The sequence below is a fragment of the Nomascus leucogenys genome, chromosome 6 (assembly GCF_006542625.1).
Source record: "Nomascus leucogenys isolate Asia chromosome 6, Asia_NLE_v1, whole genome shotgun sequence".
Taxonomy (NCBI): domain Eukaryota; kingdom Metazoa; phylum Chordata; class Mammalia; order Primates; family Hylobatidae; genus Nomascus; species Nomascus leucogenys.
The window spans coordinates 84,437,114-84,457,678 of NC_044386.1; the positions used below are offsets into that span (position 1 = coordinate 84,437,114).

General features: G+C 46.1%; 1 protein-coding gene across 3 annotated transcripts in view; it reads right to left on the bottom strand.

The window, feature by feature from the left end:
- Window positions 1–11,768: 11,768 nt before the first annotated feature.
- CILP (cartilage intermediate layer protein) overlaps window positions 11,769–20,565 on the bottom strand; it is a 39,288-nt gene continuing 30,491 nt past the window's right edge. For all 3 annotated transcript variants that reach the window (XM_030814572.1, XM_030814571.1, XM_030814573.1), the window contains 4 exons: window positions 20,154–20,468; window positions 19,252–19,360; window positions 17,750–17,907; window positions 11,769–14,864 (listed from right to left, as the gene is read on the bottom strand). In XM_030814572.1, coding sequence (XP_030670432.1) covers window positions 12,496–14,864; window positions 17,750–17,907; window positions 19,252–19,360; window positions 20,154–20,468 — 2,951 coding nt within the window. In that variant the 3' untranslated portion in view covers window positions 11,769–12,495. The remainder of the gene's footprint in view (window positions 14,865–17,749; window positions 17,908–19,251; window positions 19,361–20,153; window positions 20,469–20,565) is intronic.

Here is a 20,565-nt window from a genome sequence, read left to right on the forward strand (position 1 = left end):
ACGAGGTCAGGAGTTCAAGACCAGCCTGGCCAACCTGGTGAACCCCGTCTCTAAAAATAAAAAAATTAGCTGGGCGCAGTGATGCATGCCTGTAGTCCCAGCTACTCAGGAAGCAGAGGCAGGAGAATCGCTTGAACCTGGGAAGCGGAGGTTGCAGTGAGCCGAGATCACACCACTGCACTCCAGCCTGGGCAACAAAGTGAGACTCTGGCCCAAAAAAAAAAAAAAGACTTACTTACTTTGGTTGTTTGTTAAAATACATTAGGCCCCTCTCCTAAAGGTTTTGACAAAATAGTCTGGAGGAGGGCTCAGGAATCTATTTTTATTGCTGGATGCTAGAATCAGGAGATGCTGAGGTTTATTTGCAGAAATGATATGTTTCCACTGTGCTGACAGAAGTCTGGGCCTTTTTTTCTCAAGGTCTCTTTTAGGCTCCTTCCAACTGCTACTACTTTCTTCCTCAGGGAGTCACTGCCCAACCTTGGTATTGTAGGGTAACCAAGAGGACTATAGCGAGGCGCTCATCATTTTCCTGGGCCTGTCTTTGGGGGCTGGAGGTAACCTTAGATAGCATGAGGTCCCGCTTGTCCCCAATTAGACTCCCTCTTGTTCCTCATCCTGATGTTCAGGGAGATGGTCAGCAGATGGTGCTAACTTACCACCCTTCCCTCTTTGAATCCTGTGGGGGCATTCTTAAAATTAATCCAGTGGAACTTTCAGTGTATCAAATCTTGAAGACAGTGCTAGAGAATTCTTGTTTGTATTTACTAAAGGGCACAGATGTCAGGAGTAGAAGGACTGGTGTGTGAATCCCAGCCGAGTTCCTTAACAGCCATGTGACCTCTGGTAAGTAAGTTAATTCCATAAGCCTGTTTTTCAACTATAAATTGCGGTGCTCTTGACCTCCTAGAATTAATGTGAGGAATAAATGATCCCTTGGCACTTGCTATAGTGAGTAGGTGCTTACTAAGTAATAAAGATATTTTCCTGTGCAATGTTGTGAATTATGGCTTTCCCTTTATGCCTTTAAAAATTCCTTTAAATAAAAAATCAAAAATATAAATAAACAATGAGTTGCATACAAAATTTAAAAATCAAAAAAATAAAAATAAAAAATTACTTTTTTGGTCATGCTTCTTAGCCAGCTAGTTGAGGATCTTACTCTATTCAGAATACGTTAGCATTGTGAGGAACTTGCTTGATTTCAAATGAAACACTTAAAAAGAGATGAAAGAGAGAATATGAACTCTTGGCTTATAAGTCCTTTCCAACTTCCAATTCATGTGCATTAACCATAATATTAGATAATAAAAGTGATTAACAGTTATACTCACCCACTGGCTGGGGCTGGGACTACAGGCGTCCGCCACCAGGCCTGGCTAATTTTTTGTATTTTTAATAGAGACGGGGTTTCACCGTGTTAGCCAGGATGGTCTCGATCTCCCGCCTTGGCCTCCCAAAGTGCTGGCATTACAGGTGTGAGCCACTGCGCCCGGCCCCAGCCAGCAAATTCTTACATCATGGTTACTATGTACCAGTAACTAATATATACTATACTCATGTTCAATTGATCCTCATAACAGCTTCATGAGGTACATTTTAAGTCTATATAGTTGAGGAAACAGAAGCATATAGAAGTTAAATAACTTATCCAATATTTCACTGTAAGTAAAAGAACCAGGTGGTGTGATTCTAGAGTCATGCATTTAACTACTGTACTATACTCTGTAGGACTCACTATTAGATCATCCTGGATGAAACACACTTCTTATTGCATTGTTGGGCCCACAAAAAGTAATAAAATTCTCCAAGAACATGCATGCAAACTCTTATGTTACTACATAGAATTAACATTTATCATGTAAGTGTTCTAAGCAATCAAAAGTAAACTCAGGAATTGAGGTTTGTTGTTGTTGTTATTTTTTCAGAGATGGAGTCTCTCTCTGTCGCCCAGGCTGGAGTGCAGTGGCGTGATCTTGGCTCATTGCAACCTCTGCCTCCCAGGTTTAAGCTATTCTCCTGCCTCAGCCTCCTGAGTGGCTGGAATTACAGGCATGCACCATCACACCTGACTAATCTTTGTATTTTTAGTAGAGACGGGGTTTTACCATGTTGGCCAGGCTGGTCTGGAACTCCTGACCTTAGGTGATCCACCTGTCTTGGCCTCCCAAAGTGCTGGGATTACAGGTGTGAGCCACCCCTGGAATTTTTTTTGTTTTGTTATGGTTTTTTTTGTTTTGTTATGTTTTTTGTTTTGTTTTCTTTTGTTGTTGTGTTTTGTTGTTGTTGTTTGTTTGTTTGATACGGAGTCTTGCTCTGTCGCCCAGGCTGGAGTGCAGTGGCCTGATCTTGGCTCACTGCAACCTCCGCCTCCCGGCTTCAAGCGATTCTCTTGCCTCAGCCTCCCAAGTAGCTGGGACTACAGGCGCGCGCCATCACGCCCAGCAAATTTTTGTTTTTTGGGGTGTTTGTTTGTTTGTTTGTTTTGACACAGAGTCTCGCTCTGTCGCCCAGGCTGGAGCGCAGTGGCGCATCTCCACTCACTGCAAGCTCCGTCTCCCAGGTTCACGCCATTCTCCTGCCTCAGCCTCCCTTGTAGCTGGGGCTACAGGTGCCCGCTACCAAGCTCGGCTAATTTTTTGTATTTTTTTAGTAGAGACGGGGTTTCATCGTGTTAGCCAGGATGGTCTCGATCTCCTGACCTCGTGATCCGCCCGTCTCGGCCTCCCAAAGTGCTGGGATTACAGGTGTGAGCCACCATGCCCAGCAGGAATTTGTTTTACGTGAGCAAGCAATTAAGCAATTAGAGACTATCAAAAGTGACCAGATAGGCTGGATGTGGTGGCTCACACGTGTAATCCCAGCACTTTGGGAGGCCAAGGCAGGCAGATTGCTTGAGACCAACCCGAGCAGCATAGTGAGACCCAGTTGAAAAAAAAAAAAAAAGTTAGCCAGGTATGGTGGTGCACGCCTGTGGTCCCAGCTATTTGAAAGGCCGAGGTAGAAGGATTGCTTGAGCCCCAGAGGTCGAGGCGGCAGTAAGCTGTGATCACGCCACTGCATTCCAGCGTGGGTGTCAGAGCAAGATTCTGTCTCAAAAACAAAAAGTGACAAGATGATTTTGAAAAAAATCATCTTCCCCACCTAAAAAAAAACAATTGAAAATGAAGAACCTAATTGTTACAATTACATGGATACATTTAATTAGTATTTTACCCAGCTGAAAAGAGAGTTCATGGATTAAACAACAGATCTAAAGACATTATCCAGAAACAAGGAGATGGAGTATATGAAATTATAAGAGTTGTGGAGAATAGAATGAAAAGGTCTAAGATATGTCTAATTATAGTTCCTGAGAGAAGAGCAGAGAAAGTAAGAGAACAGGCAATATTTAAAGAGTCTAAGAATTTTCCAGAACTCATGAAAGACATATATCTACTTGTAATATGTATATGAATTCATTTCTGTAATATGAATTCATAATACAGAAAGTACAATGTTTATCAAGCAAAATAATTAAAATGAAATAAATATAGTCAGATTTATTTCACAATACGAAAGACAAAATATCTTTAAAAACTGTCAAAAGAATAAAAGAGGTCACTTACAAGGAAATGACAAGTGGACGGCAAAGTGGATGTAATGTTACTTAACACTAACAGTGGAAACTAGAAGATAACTGTCAACCTAGAGCTGTGTAGTGGCAAAACTATTTTCAAGCATGAGGACAAAATAAAGGACATTTTCAGATAACTAAAAACAGAACAAAGTTGGAGGACTCACATGTCCTAATTTCAACTTATTACGAAGCTACAGTAATCAAAACAGAGTGGTACTTCATAAGAATAGACATATAGAGCAAGAGAAAATAATTGAGAGTCCAGAAATAAACCCTCACATTTACAGTCAATTGCTTTTTATCAGAAGTGCCAAGATTATTCAGTGGGAAAAGAAGAGTCTTTTCACTAAACCGTGGCAGGTCAACTGGGTATCCATACGCGAAAGAATGAAGCCAGATCCTTTACCTCATACCATATACAAAAATTAACTCAGAATGGATCAAAGACTAAATGTAAGAGCTAAAACTCTTAGAAGAAAATATAGGGCTAAATCTTCATGATCTTAGATTAAGCAACAAGTTTCTTAGACACTAGAAGTATAAGCAACCAAATAAAAAATATATTAGACTTCATCAAAGTTAGAAATTTTTGTGCTTCAAAGAAAACTATCAAGAAAGTTAAAAGGCAACTCACAGAATTGGGGAGGGGGGAGGAATTCTGCAAATCATGTATTGATAAAGTCCTAGTATTCAAAATATATAGAGAACTCTTACAACTCAACAATAAAAAGACAACCCAATTTTTAAAATGGGCAAAGGATTTGAATGCACATTTCTCCAAAGAAGATTTACACATGATCAATGAGCATATGAAAAAGTGCTCAGCCGGGCACGGTGGCTCACGCTTGTAATCCCAGCACTTTGGGTGGCCGAGGCGGGCAGATCACGAGGTCAGGAGATCGAGACCACGGTGAAACCCCGTCTCTACTAAAAATACAAAAAAAAAAAATTAGCCGGGCATGGTGGCGGGCGCCTGTAGTCCCAGCTACTCGGAGAGGCTGAGGCAGGAGAATGGCGTGAACCCGGGAGGCGGAGCTTGCAGTGAGCCGAGATTGCGCCACTGCACTCCAGCCTGGGCAACAGAGCGAGACTCTGCCTCAAAAAAAAAAAAAAAAGAAAAAGTGCTCAAGGCCAGGCACGGTGGCTCACACCTGTAATCCCAGCACTTTGGGAAGCCGAGGTGGGCGGATTATCTGAGGTCAGGAGTTCAAGACCAGCCTGGTCAACATGGTGAAACCCTATCTCTACTAAAAACACACACACACACACACACACAAAAGAATTAGCCAGGCATGGTGGTGGACACCTGTAATCCCAGCTACTCAGGAGGCTGAGGCAGGAGAATCTCTTGAGCCTGGGAAGCAGAGGTCACAGTGAGCCAAGATCGTGCCATTGCATTCCAGCCTGGGCGACAGAGCGAGACTCTGTCTCAAAAAAAAAAAAAAAAAAGAAAAGGTGCTGAAGATCACTAACCATTAGGGAAATGCAAATCAAAACCACAATGAGACACCACTTCACAATCATTAGGATAGCTATAATTTTTTAAAAAGCAGAAGTTACCAAATGTTTGCAAAGATGTGGAGAAATTAGAACCCTCTTACATTGCTGTCGAGAATGTAAAATGGTGCAGCTGCTGTAGAAAACAATTTGGCAGTTCCTGAGAAGTTAAACAGAATTACTATATGACCCAGGAATTCCACGCCTGCATATATACCTAAGATAATTGAAAACATACGTTCAAACGAAAATGTCTGCATGAATGTTCATACCAGCATTATTCATAATAAGCAAAAGGTGAATACAACTCACATGTTCAACTAGTTAGATTAAATGTGGAATGGTCATACTCTGGAATATTATTCAGCCATAAAAAGGAATGGAGTAGTGATACGTACTCCAACATGGATGAACCTTGAAAACACGCTAAGTGAAAGAAGCCAAACATAAATGACTACATATTATATGATTCCATTTATATGAAATATCCAGAACAGGCAAGTCTATAAAGAAAGTAGCTGGCAGGGGCTGTGGGCAAAAGGGATAGGGGGTGACTGCTAATGGGCACCTGGTTTCTCTCTGGGATGAAAATATCTGGAATTAGAAAGTGATGATGGTTGTACAACCTTGTGAATATACTGAAAACCACTGAACTGTACATTTTAAAATGGTGAATTGTGGCTGAGTGCAGTGGCTCACACCTGTAATCCCAGCACTTTGGGAGGCCAAGGTTGGAAGATCGCTTGAGGCCAGGAGTTCAAGACCAGCCTGGACAACATAGCAATACTCCATCTCTAAAAAAAAAAAAAAAAATCAGGTGTAGTGGTGAAACCACTTTTGCAAAATTATGACTGAGACAGTGAAAGAGATCTAACTTAACTGACTCCTCCTTGCTTCTAACCCCAAGCTTTCCTTGTTCATTCCTGGGCATAGGCTGAACTAACTTGGGGAGAAACAGTATATAGTTTATAGTTTAAAACAAAGATGGTAGCTTTCCCAAAGCAGACCTCCTTCTTGCCTGGGGGCTAGATTGCCTCTGTAGGACTGACATTAGCCACAAGATTAGAAATTATGGTTTAGGAGTCATGCAGCTGGAGGCTACAAGATTCTGATCCTCCCTAAACTGCTCCTAAGATCAGTGCTTGAGATATTTTGCAGACCCTGCACTTGAGGGATCAGCTGGCACCAGCCAGATAATTAACTGGCTCATCTGATCTTGTGACCCCCCCGCCGACCCAGGAACTGACTCAGTGCAAGAAGACAGCTTCGACTCCCTATGATTTCATCCCTGACCAGTCAGCACGCCTGGCTCACTGGCTTCCCCCCACCCACCAAGTTGTCCTTAAAAACTCTGATCCCTGAATGGTTGGGAGACTGATTTGAGTAATAATAAAACTCTGGTCTCCCCACGCAGAGCTAGCTCTGCTTAAATTACTCTTTATTGCAATTCCCCTGTCCTGATGAATTGGCTCTGTCTAGGCAGCAGAGAAGGTGAACCCCTTGGGCAGTTACCGTGGTGCACACCTGTAGTCCTAGCTACTCAGGAGGCTGAGGTGGGAGAATAGCTTGAGCCCAGGAGTTCGAGGCTGCAAGTGAGCTACAAGGTGCCATTGCACTCCATCCTGCATGACAGAGCAAGACCCCACCTATAAATATATATAAGTAAATAAATTGTGAATATTATGTGATGTGAATTATATCTCAATTTTAAAAACCTGATGGTTCTGCCAACAACAGACTGTCACTAAAATAATTTCTAAATGATATTCTGAGGGAGCCGGGCGTGGAGGCTCACACCTATAATCCCAGCACTGTGGGAGGCTGAGGCGGGCGGATTGCCTGAGGTCAAGAGTTTAAGACCAGCCTGGCTAACATGGTGAATCCCCTTCTTTACTAAAAAAAAAAAAAAAAAAAAAAAATACAAAAAAATTAGTCCGGCGTGGTGGCGCACACCTGTAGTACCAGCTACTTGGGAGGCTGAGGCAGGAGAATCACTTCCACCCGGGAGATGGAGGTTGCAGTGAGCTGAGATCACGCCACTGCACTCTAGCCTGGGCGACAGAGGGAGACTCCATCAAAAAAAAAAAAAAAAAAAAAGATATTCTGAGGGGAGAAGAAAAATGACCTTCAAAGCAAGAGCTGAGATGATAAACATATAAAATCTAAACAAATACTGTATAAAATAATCATAAATTTACTTTGAAGAGTGAAAAAACATAAAATAGTGTTTAGAGTTAAAAATGCTGTTATGCATAATAATTCAAGAGAAAGCACTAAAAGAATAGAAATAATGTAAAACTTTTAATTTGATAGACCAAAGAAAACTGGAATAAGAAAAATATTAATCCAAAAGCTGACAGGAAAAGAGAAAAAGTGGCCAGGCGCGGTGGCTCATGCTGATACTGCCAGCACTTTGGGAGGCCAAGGCAGTTGGATCACCTGAAGTCAGGAATTTGAGACCAGCCTGGTCAACATGGTGAAACCCCATCTCTACTAAAAACACAAAAATTAGCCAGGTGGGGTGGTGCACGTCTGTAGTCCCAGCTACTCAGGAGGCTGAGGCATGAGAATCGCTTGAACCTGGGAGGCAGAGGTTGCAGTGAACTGAGATTGTGCCACTGCACTCCAGCCTGAGTGAAACTCAGTCTCAAAACAAAACAAAACAAAAAGGGATAAAAATAGAAAACACCAATTAAGATGGTAAAAACAAGTCCAAATATATCTGTAATCGCCATATGAATTTACTAAATTCAGTAGTAAAAGATTGTCAGGTTGGATAAAATAAACTAAAATCCAGCCATAATGCTGCTTACAAGAAACAGATCTTTAAAAAGGCACAAGATTAAAAGTAAAAAGGTGTACTTGAGCAAATACTAAAATAAAGTTGGAAGCTATGTAATTAGACAAAATAGGCTTTCAGACAAAGCATTATAGGAACAAAGAACATAACCATATAATGTTGATTAAACTCACAAGAAGGTGTGAAGAATTAGTACTAAATATGCACCCATTACAATAACCTCTAAATGTATAAAACCCAAACTGAGGACTCATAGGGAAAGATTGCCAAGTAGAAGATTTCAACAAACCATATATTTACTGAACAGAACAATTAAGCTTGAGTTAATGGCCTTATGTGGAGCATTGCACCCCAGTGATTAAAGAATACACACTTTTTTCTTTTTTTGAGACAGAGTCTCATTCTGTCACCCAAGCTGGAGTGCAGTGGCCCGATCTCGGCTCACTGCAACCTCTGCCTCACAGGTTCAATCGATTCTCCTGCCTCAGCCTCCCAAGTAGTTGGGATTACAGGCCCGTGCCACCACGCCTGGCTAATTTTTGTATTTTTAGCCATGTTGGCCAGGCCGGTCTTGAACTCCTGACCTCAGGTGATCTGCTAGCCTCTGCCTCCCAAAGTGCTGGAATTGTAGGTGACAGCCAAGGCGCAAGGTCTTAGGACTGCCCTTTATGCCACACCCCCACCACGGCCACAGTTGATTGGGCTAGAGGCAAACTGCCGCTGGGCCAACCAGATTGTCTCTCCAAGGAATTTGATTGGACAGCAGGATTGCCCTCTATTTCCCACCCCTGCCATGGCCACGGTTAATTGGACTAGAGGTGGAGCCCCAATTCAAACTGGGCCAATCAAATTTGGTCTTCAAGACAGAGCTATTCATTGGCTTGAGATGTAAATAGGGCAGCCACCTTCTGTGAGCCCAGAGGAACAGAGAAAGCATATCTGCAAGCAGAACCAAGGGTTCCTACAGAAAGGAAAGACCACACAGTGAGAGGGAGAAACTGCAAGGTAGACTGAACAGAGAGAGGGGCCAAGAAGAGAGAGAAATTGGCCGGGTGCGGTGGCTCATGCCTGTAATCCCAGCACTTTGGGAGGCCGAGGCGGGCGGATCACTAGGTCAGGAGATCGAGACCATCCTGGCTAACACGGTGAAACCCCGCCTCTACTAAAAATACAAAAAAAAAAGTTAGCCGGGCATGGTGGCGGGCGCCTGTAGTCCCAGCTACTCGGGAGGTTGAGGCAGGAGAATGGCGTGGACCCAGGAAGCGGAGCTTGCAGTGAGCCGAGATCGCACCACTGCATTCCAGCCTGGACAACAAAGCGAGACTCTGTCTCAAAAAAAAAAAAAAAAAAAAAGAAAAGAAAAAGAAAAAAAGAGCATGTAACCCAAGATTGAATTAGAAATTGAGAGAGCCAAAGCCACTGAGCATGAGAGAAGACAAGATAATTGAAACCAGAGAGAGTGATTACCTGTATTCTGATGGCTCTGCAGTTCTTGGTTCCAGTCCTTCCTGAGGTTACCTGGCACCCCTGTTACTTGTAATCAAAAGACTGCCAGTGCACAGTCCCACCTCTATTCTTTGGCTCTAGCCAACACCTTTACCTGAAACCCCATCTACCTCTAATTTTGCATAAGTCCTCTCAATCCTTCCGGACTCTGTTATTGTCCCAACATCTTGGTGGCATTTTTCTCTTATCACCCCAGCTGCTAGAACTCTTTGAACTTGAGAGAACATTGTTTGAAAACTCCCTTGTTTGTAAACAGAAACAACCTGATCTGCTCATCTACCTGCCTGTTCCCTTCCTCCATGCCATACGGTACCCACCTTCATAGAATTCGCACTCAGTAACTGGGTGATCAGTAGGCTGAGACTGAAATGCTAGGGCTTTCCTGAGATGAGCATTTTGTCCATCCAGTGTGCAGACTCCACAGGGGAACAACCGATGAATCAACAGTGGTTTGATGAACTGAAAGCATCCTGGGAATGGTGCTATTAGCCTCACTGAAAATCATGAAAAGGGCTTTAGAAATCCTTCATTTGTAGGTGAGTAAATTGAGGTCCAGGGGAAAGTTACACAGCTAGCAAGGAGCACATTTGATTTTGGAGGCAAGACTCTTAGGAATTAAGTATCATGAGTTCAACTCAAGAATGCTGGCTAGGCTGGGTGGCGGTTCACACCTGTAATCCCAGCACTTTGGGAGGCTGAGGCAGGAGAATCGCTTGAACCCCGGGGGCAGAGGTTGCAGTGAGCCAAGATCGCACCACTGCACTCCAACCTAGGCGAAAGAGAGAAACTGCGTCTCAAAAAAAGTGTTCCCTTGTCTGAAAGAGAGGTATCTGCCTGCGAGCCCCACTCAGCCTGCAGTCCCTGGTTTTGCACATCTGTTTCTGCTTGTGCCTCTTGCTCCTGACAGCCAAACCATTAGCAGGCCAGCTCCTAGCTATCATTCAGACCTCAAATTAGATGTCACCTTTTCTAAGAAGCCTTCTCTGACCACTGCTTCCTCAAAGTCTGATGCCACGACATGTAGTATATTTTGTACTACCTCATAAAAGCTTGTCTACTTGCATACATGGTTTGGCACTCAATAAATGTTTGGCGAGTGAGGGAAAGAGTCAGGCATCAGATGTTGTGTGCTGGAGTCCATTTATTCAGGCCCTCAATTGAGAACAGCAAGGAAAGTGCCCTAGAGTGGGGAACCAGTCAGCCCACCTTCCCCAGCACCCCCTCCCTGTGAGTTTGAAGGGAACTGGTGGTCAGGTTGAAGCAGCAGGCACTCTGGCTCCTGAAGTGGCTGGGGCGACAGTGCTGCAGATAGCTGTACACTGACAACAGGGGCAGTCAAGCCTCCCCAAGCAGTCAGTGAGAGCTGCTTCCTGGGAGCAGTGGGACAGATGTGGAGTCTGGAAGTGGGTCAAGTTGCAATCACAAGGCCACTAGTCCTCACTCCTGCAGATGCTTGCTTTTTCTGTGGTTATTGTGATGTGCTCAGCTAGAGAAATTTCTAATTGATTACAAACCAAATTCCCAGGAGCCGGGCAGATGGTGATCCAAGAGTACAAATCCAGCCCAGGCCAGAGATGGGTAAAGGAGCTGCACTAGGCTGGCCAGGGCATCAGGGAAGGCTTTTTGTCCTGATTGTAAACAGTATCCTCTCTTCTCCCAAACCCTTTGGCCTCTTGCCTGACAGATTCTGGAGGGGTTGGGATAGGGGCAGTGAGTGCATCCTATCCAACCCCACACCCCACTACCCTGACTGTAGTGCCGCTGAGATTGCTCTGGCACCACCTACGGGCCTCTGATTTACTATTTTAAACCAAATACCTTTTCCAAAACCAAAACTCTGCCCGTTTGGACCACTTGTTTTGCTCCAGGGACAGGGTCTGTAACACACAACAGAGATCTGGTGTCTGGAAAAGTTGAACATCTTTAGAAGAGCATAAAGAAAAAAGTAAAAGCCCATCATTTCTGAGTGAGGCCAGCCAGCCCAGCTGGAGAAGGCAACAGGCTGTTGGGGGAGCCAAAGGACCACTTGGCCAGCTTGTCAGACCCTGGGCCAAGCCTTGTATAAGCTCCAAAGTATTGGAAAGAAGGAAAGAAAAAAATCGGGACGTGTTTTTAGTCTTGCTCAGGAGCCCAGAACATGCTCACAACTCCAGGAATCTGCTTTTTTCTGCAAACGGAAAATGTGATCCATGAGAACAAACTTGACTGCTGGAGTGTGTGCCTATGTTGCCCTGCCCTGTAACTTAGGGGGCCAGGACTTAGACCACCCGTGACTGCTTTCCAGAGTCCCCTGTACTCCTCTGAGCAGCTGGCTCACTTTAATAGTTAAAAGACAGGACAGTGGCCTCAGAATCCAAATACAGAATATGCATTTATTGACATCTGCCCTGGGCTACACTGGGTTTCTAGCAAGAACAAAAGCGAATGCAAAGGGAAACATACAAATACAATTAGCAACCTGGTGTAATTGTGGATACCAGGAGATGTTCTTTCCAGACTTGGTAGAAGAACTATGATTACCCTATATTTAATAGCTTAACTTTGAATGTGCACTAGAATTCCAAATTTAGCAAAGAAATAAGTTATTTACATTTCAAGTAAAAGTATTGTATTTTATTTCTTTATTTCACCACAATTTATATGTATGAACTATGATCAAGGCTTGCTTACGTCCTGTGGAGCAAGGCCAAGAAATATGCTTTATATTGGTTATTTGATCTTCAGCATCAGATTATCACTATTGCAGAGGTGGGCAAAACCATGCAAAAAGAAGAGGAAGTATATTTGCATTAATGGCATTAAATGAAGTACAGTTGAAGCTAAAGTTTTACCAGTGGCCAATTTCTGTGTGTTTCATTTAAAGAACAGTTTCACAAAGGGGCTTTATTGTGCCATTTTGGGGGCCAAGTGCCAATCAGTATCATGGGACAAAGTAAGTAAAGGCATGAAGAAACAAACAAGCAAATTGCACGAAAACAGATGTGCTTAAATTAACCAAGTGACAGTTTGTGTGTCAGTCTTACAATGGCTGTCACATGAAATGAGGGGAGAAGAGAGTGACGTACCACAAAACTTAGTTGATCAGGGGCTGTTGAGCAACTGTAGGAAATCTCAGAGAGGCCACCGCTCCACGCTGGCGCTGGCCACCCCTGCTTGCTCGCTGCTGCCTTCTTGAGGGCACTCTTCCTTGGACAGTGCCTGCAGCAGGGGACCGCGCTGGGGTGCTTTGGAGGTACTGGAAGGCACTCTGGCGGCCTACTTGCCTCTCTACACAGTTGAAGGTGAGGGCTACTCCCACATTGCTCTTCATGATTCTGGAGGAGCCATCGGATGTGCCATCAAAGCACCGGCCAAGTGCGATCTCCTTGGCTGTGCGAGGGTCCTGGTCAGTGACAGTGTAGATGCCATAGTTGTGGCCCAGTGGGTCCAAGGGTGCCAGCATGGTGTACTCACTGGTGTCATTGTTGACTGCAAGTGGCAAGTGGTTGACCAGGTACTCATGCAGCATGGGGTTCACACTGGCTCGACGGCAGCTGCCCTGGGGGATGACCTTCACCAGGGTGCGGTCCACACGGTCCTGATCATAGAGCATCCCACTGCACTTGAACTCCAGACAGGCAGCTGAGACATTGGGCTGGTCCCTGTCCCGAGTGCTCCTCACATCTCGGATTCCATACAGCTTCCCCACTGTCCGCCGATGAGTGCCCCCCATGTTGCGGGATCGCACATTCACTTCCAGTGGCCCCACAATCTTCACCTTGATATAGCAGGCCCTGAATTCCATCGGCTTTGGCCACCATGCCAGATAGTCTTCAGTCCAGCTCATAGGGTCATCTTCATTGAAGGGGACTGTGTTGTAGTCATATCGATCCCCCTCAATCTGGTAGAACCGGAAGTGGGCTGCACTGGGCGGTGCCTCTTCACATGCCCGGAGGTTCTCAAAGGCATAGATGGGCCCATTGCTCTCCTCAGCTGAGTTGGGCCTTGGCTTGGCCATGCTAATCTGGAAAGCTGTCTTTTTAACCCGTGGATCCTCATGGTCCGTCCGACGGTAGTTGAGCTTGTTGAGATAGGGCTGAGGGACGCCAATTGCATTTGGGTTGAATTTAGGAGAAGACTCCACTGCTTGCAGTTCCTCCCCAGCCAGGCTTGCCAAGACATAGGCAGAGTAGGCATCAGGGGACTGGTCATCACAGAAGGCAGGCACACAGGCCCCATTGGGGCCTGTGATGACACTGTCAAAGCGGCCCCAGGCCCTAGGGTTGGACAAGAAGCCAGTTCTAGGCTCCAGGTTAATCACAGAGATCACAACCCCCTGGATCTGCTCACTAGGCAAGAACCTCTCACTCCGGTAGGCCCTCACCTTAACAAAGCACCGCCTGCTTTCAGGAACATCCAGGTTAAAGAGCCTCCTCTCACGAATCTCCATGTTGCCCACCAGAAAGGTTCTGTCTTCTCTTTTGTTCCTCCTTTGATTTTCAAATTTGAAGTCCCCTTCCTCCTCCCACAGCCCTGTGTCTGGATTGAGTGACCAGAGTTTCACTGTGGATATGTGCTCTGGCATCTTGACCTGGGTCGAGTCGAGGTGGACCTTCACTTTGCCAGCATTAAGTGGCTCTGAGGTGACCTCATCTCTGAAGTCCACAGAGAACATGCCATACGTCCGAAGGGGGAAAGTGTCTCCTTCGTCATTGATGAAGTTCAGGTCACTCTGGGCAGCTGTGGCTGTGGAAATATTCCGGGGATCCAGGAAGGTCACACTGGCCTTCACTTTTCCTGTGTAGGGCTCCCCATTCTGCCTGTAGAAACTCCTGGATGGAATCTCCAGTTCAGCCATGGGGTCTTCACCAACCATTTCCCCCAGGGGGATGATGTTGGTCTCCATGGCTTCCAAAGTGATGGGCTCTTTCCGACGAAGCATCTTGATTTCATGGAACACGGCACTCCCCTTCTTGTTGAAAGGTAGCACTTTGGTGGTGTTGACGAACTTCTGCAGCCTGTCCACAAATGTGAGCACCAGCCTCTCAGTGTCCTGGGGGACATGGAGGGTGAAAGTGCCCTTGTAGCCAGTCATGCTTACACGGCTATTCCCCATGTACACATGGCCAAAGCGCATGGGCTCCCCATTGTCAGCAGCACTGACACGGCCCCGCACGATGCTCCGAGTTTCTGTACACCGCTGGCAGCTGCACTCCTTGGCCACCTTGGTGGGTAGCGTGTAGCCACTGCACTGGATCTCTTTCTCCTCTGTCTTGGAGATGCCACAGCAGTTCTGCACAGCATCACGGCACCTGATCCCATTATCCTGCTGCCCTACACAGGTCTTGACAGGGCAGCGTCCCACGTCATAGTAGAAGGAGTTGGTGGCTTTCTGAAAGCAATCATGGGGCAACCGGATAAGATAGCTCTCAGGAACTGGGTTGCAAGGAGTCTCGTCAGGTGCTGTGGAGGGAAATGGTGTGGAAATTACGATGTAAGTTTACATCCTACACAAAGAGTACCTCAACCTCACCTCTCTACAGTATTCTGTGGTTTTCAAAGGACTTGTATATCCGTGACTCTCATTCTCACAGAACTCTCTGAGGGAGATGGAACAGCTATTATTGGATTGAGTGACCAGAGTTTAGGAGAAGACTCCACTGCTTGCAGTTCCTCCCCAGCCAGGCTTGCCAAGACATAGGCAGAGTAGGCATCAGGGGACTGGTCATCACAGAAGGCAGGCACACAGGCCCCGTTGGGCACACGGGGAAACAGAGTTGGTTGATGAGACCACTATAGTGGCGGTTTGTCTCAATGGAGGGGTCTCAAAAATTTATGAAGGTGTTTTGAGTTATCACCAAAATTGGGGATGCTACTGGCATATTGTGGGTAGGGGCCATTGATGTTCTATGTCCCGCAATGCCTGGCACTGTTCTACATAAAGAATCTCTGTGTTGTGAATGACTTTCACATATCCCGCCAGACATTCATGTAGGTAGAAAACCTGTTTAAAGTGATCAGAGCTTTGGCCGGATGCAGTGGCTCACACCTGTTATCCCAACAATTTGGGAGGCCAGAGTGGGTGGGTTGCTTGAGCCCAGGAGTTCGAGACCAGCCAGGGCAACATGATGAAACCCTGCCTCTACAAAAAATACAAAAATCAGCTGGGTGTGGTGCACATGCCTGTAGTCCCAGCTACTCGGGAGGCTGAGGTGGGAGGATTGCTTGAGCCTGGAAGGTCAATGCTGCAGTTAGCCATGAATGTGCCACTACCCTCCAGCCTGGGCGACAGAGCAAGACCCTGTCTAAAACAAATTAAAACATCAGAGCCTAGTATCTTTTACATGGCTGTAACCATATACTGAATTTTTCAAGAATGCAGCTACCATATAAATTGAGCTAAGATTATACTTTGTTTAGCTCGGAACAATACCAAGAATTGTTCCTCATCTCAGGAAAATCACGTTTCTATAACACCATTACCTAAGGACTGTGAATGCCAGAATGATACCTCCAACCATCAGCATTTGTAGCGGTCATGTTTATGGTGACCCTGGATTTAAGTGCAAGTGGCTAACTTCTTGGTTTGTCTTCTCGTGTCAATGTGCCCAAGCATTTAGATATGGGAATACACACTATTTTGTATTAAAATTAAAAAAATTTATCCTTTGTTTTATAGTTAGGACCATGCACATATACATTTGGAAATTATATGTAGTTATCTGTAAATTTAACTTCAGAATAATAAAATGGTATTAAAAATTACTGTAGCAAACAGGGAGCCTTGATGTGATGGGTTGGGACCACTGCTGAGGGCTCCATATCTCTGCCAACGTCCAGAGTACTCTGTGTCTTGTCTGCCCTGAGGTCCGTTGCTCAACTTTTTAAGAGTCTGAAGTAGTCCAGGATCCTTCCAATACATTCTGTCCTTTTCTGCATTTTGTTTTGTTTAGGCCAAGTACTAAGCTATCTTCCTTCCTACTCATTTTCTAAAGACAGGCCCCTGATTGGTCTTTGGCCTCTAATCTCTCCCCATCCAGTTCTCTTCTTGAAGCCAGCTCTAGATCACCCTTTCTTGTAAAGCCCCCTCAGTTCCCACTTCTATATCTTTACCCATGCTGGCCCCTCAATCTGGAACACCCTCACCTCCACATACACAATCCCTGCCCATTCTTTAAGACCAGGGGTTCTAACCTTGGTTGCAAATTGGAATCACATGGGGAGGTTTTAAACTATGCATGTCCAGGCCACATCTCAGACCAATTAAGTCAGACTCTCTGGAGGTAAGACTGAGGCATCAGTATTTTTTAAAATCCAGTCAGGTCATACCAATGGGCAGCCAAAGCTGAGAACCATTATTTAAGCCCCAGCTGGAAAGCTGCTCCCTCAAGTAGCCATCCATGGTCACTCCCACCTGGGAGGTATCTACCATCTATTAGAGTTCACAGCTCCTTATATCCTATTTTAGCTGCATTTTTCTTTTCTTCTTCTTCTTCTTTTTTTTTTGAGACAGTCTTGCTCTGTTTCCCAGGCTGGAGTGCAGTGGCGTGAACTCGGCTCACTGCAACCTCTGCCTCCTGGGTTCAAGCGATTCTACTACCTCAGCCTCCTGAGTAGCTGGGATTACAGGCACGTCCCACCATGCCTGGCTAATTTTTGTATTTTTAGTAGACGCAGGATTTCACCATGTTGTCCAGGCTGGTCTCGAACTCCAAACCTCAGGTGATCCATCCACCTTGGCCTCCCAAAGTGCTAGGATTACAGGTGTGAGCCGCCACACCTGGACTTAGCTGCATTTTTCTATCTTGTTTGTCTCTTATTTACATGTCTTCACTCCTCCTCAAATGATGGCTCCATGGTGGTAGGATTCAGATCTGTACCATCGTTATGTCCTAGAGGTCCTGGCACTGTGCACAGTGCAGAAAAACCTGAGCTTGGCCAGGCACGGTGGTTCACGCATGTCATCCCAGCACTTTGGGAGGCCGAAAGGGGTGGATCACTGGAGGTCAGGAGTTCAAGACCAGCCTGGCCCACATGGCGAAACACCATCTCTACTAAAAATATAAAAATTAGCCAGGCGTGGTGGTGCACGCCTGTAATCCCAGCTATTCAGGAAGCTGAGGCAGAATCACTTGAACCCGGGAGGCAGAGGTTGCAGTGAGCTGAGATGGTGCCACTGCACTCCAGCCTGGGTGACAGAGTGAGACTCCATCTCAAAAAAAAAAAAAAAAAAAAGAAAAGAAAAGAAAAAAGAAAAGCCTTAGCTTTTACTGCATAGTTATGCACACCGGGGTGCTCAGCCAGCCCTGTTGCAGACCCAGGGCCCCCAAGGACCCAGGCAGGCTTACCTATGACAATCAGCTGGGCAACCTTGGACTTCACAGCCCCAGCATCACTCTGGGCCTTGCAAAAGTACTCCCCAGCCTGGTCCTGCTGCAGTTTCCTCAGCACCAGCTTGCTCTCATGCTTGTAGAGGGAAGGATCCAGCAATGTGTCATTATGATACCTGCAAGGGATGGAGAGGTGGAACCTGAATGGGCAGTGGGAGGGCAGGTATTCCTGGAAAAGTGCCAGGAGCAGGCAGCCAAGAAGACAGATGATGAGTGGGTTCCCACAAATGTCAATATCCAATATCACCTTTGACTTGGCTCATCCAAGAGCACTAATTGGGAAACAAGGAGCTTGGTTCTAAGTCCCAGTCCTACCACGTACCTGGCTGGGGATGCTTGGACAACCTCCCCCGCTCCATCCCACCAATCTGTGCTTCAGCTTTCTGGTATATAAAATGTCAGCAATGACTTCTAGCTGACTTCACAGGATTGTTGGATGGGTCAAATAAGACAGTGGCTATAAAATGTTTGTGAAGGATAAACGACTCACAGCCATAAGGGATTCTGCCCTTGTTTGCATTTTTTTTTTTTTTTTTTTGAGATGGAGTCTTGCTCTGTCGCCTAGGCTAGAGTACAGTGGCACGATCTTGACTCACTGCAACCGCCACCTCCCAGGTTCAAGCGATTCTCCTGCCTTAGCCTCCCGAGTAGCTGGGATTACAGGCATGTGCCGCCACACCCAGCTAATTTTTGTATTTTTAGTAGATATGGGGTTTCACCATGTTGGCCAGGCTGGTCTCGAACTCCTGACCTTAAGTGACCCACCCTCTTCGGCCTCCCAAAGTGCTGGAATTACAGGCATGAGCCACCATGCCTGGCCCCTTGTTTGCTTTTATTGGGAAAAGCAGGACCTGGGAACTTTGTTCTGTGTCCTGATGATATACAAGTCTAGACCCCAAGACCAGAGATGCTCCAGGGGACCCCAGCTTTTTTTTTTTTTTTTTTTTTTTTTGAGACAAGGTCACACACTGTCACCCAGGCTGGAGTGCAGTGGCGTGATCACAGCTCACTGCAACCTCTGCCTCCTGGACTCAAGTGATCCTCCTACCTCATCCTCCCGAGTAGCTGGTACTAGAAACACAAGCCTGCACATCTGGCTAATTTTTTACATTTTTTATAGAGACAGGGCTTTACCATGTTGTCCAGGCTGGTCTAGAGCTCCTGGGCTCAAGCAATCCACCTGCCACAGCCTCCCGAAGTGCTGGGATTACAGGCATGAGCCACTGTGCCTGGCCAAAGGGTTCCCCCAGCTTTGAGGGTACAATGAGAGAGCTTGCTGGTTGTCTGGCTCCCAACCCCATGGCTCCCATTTGTAAGTCCCAACATCTGGGCTCTGTACCACTGCCTTACTTGTAACTTTATTCTGTTGGTTATTGTTCTTATTAATAAGTCCAGACCCAATGCAAGAAGCTGTGGTTTTCAAGAGGAGAATTGGGCAGGGTAGCTAGCAGAATACGCACCAAAAATACTTGTCCGGACTGGGCTTCCCTGTGGCCTTACAGCACAGGGACACGCTCTGCCCGGCTCTCCGTGCTTTTGTCTCAGGGTTCATCACCATGTATGGAGTCTCTGGGACAGAAGATGAGAAATAGCATTTTGGGTTTGTGTGTGTGTGTGACAGGTTCTACAGAGCCTTGCTCCCTCAGGGTCTTTGATGGTGTGAAAATTGTAAGGCTTCGCCCCTACCCCCAGCCCATCTCCATTGGTCCTAAGGGAATTGGTTCAGAGTGGAGTCTATCCTTCCACACCCCCCATCCTGGGACCTCTCCCATGGCCTGTCAAGCAGCATCTGGGTGGGTCAGTGGTGAAACAAGGGGACCTTGTGTCAGCCAAGATTCCTAGGCACTACCATTGAGACAGAACTGACTGTTTTGAATAGTGCAATATGCATGTTCTGCTGCCTCTGGCAGAATTTTCTGGCCATCCTGCACCATTTCTGAACTTCCCAAGCCTTTCTCTCTGTGACCTCCAAACCTCACTATATTGTATTGACTGTTAATAAGGTGGCCAGGGAAGACCTCATATATTTGAGGGAGCAAGCCATGCCAATATCTATGGGAAGAACATTCTAAACAGAATACATGCAGCAAGCATAAAGGACCTGAGGCAGGAGTGTGCCTGTGTGTTTGAGGAGCAGATAGGAGCCCACTGCAGTTGGAGTAGAGTGATTTGGTGTGGAGCGAGTAACAGGAGAGGTGAGCAGAGAAGAAATAGAGGGCCAGATAATACAGGGCCATGCGGGCCATGGTAAGGATTTGGAGTTTTACTCCAAGTTAGCTGGGAAGCCAGCTTTTAGCACTATAATCCCTTTATTTAAAAATCTGGACCTTCTCACCAGCCCTACCCCAGAGAATTTAGTTACCTGCCCTCACAAACTCTGCCTTGATGGTGGCTGCCTTCAGGCTAGTCTTGGGCATTGTGCGTACAATGGGGGCAAACTTGACCTTTGTGATCTTCAGGATGCTTTTGCCATCAGGGCACAAGCCAGGGATTCGGAATCTCCCATCACTGTCTGTCTGGGTCAACAGCTTCGGCGTCTTGGTCAGCAGGTAGACAGTGGCCCCTGAGGCTGGGGCACCTCCAGGAAGGGAGACAGCCCCATGAAGCATGAAGTCCTGGCACATGCAGGCATCACAGTCAGCATTCACCTGGCCCATTGGGCAGGTCAGGTCACAGGCTGTGGGACAAGGGGCCATATCAGCAGGGATTCTATGGATTCTGGCATTCCTTCAGCCACATCACTGATCACTTCCTCTCCTCCTTGGCCTTTGCTA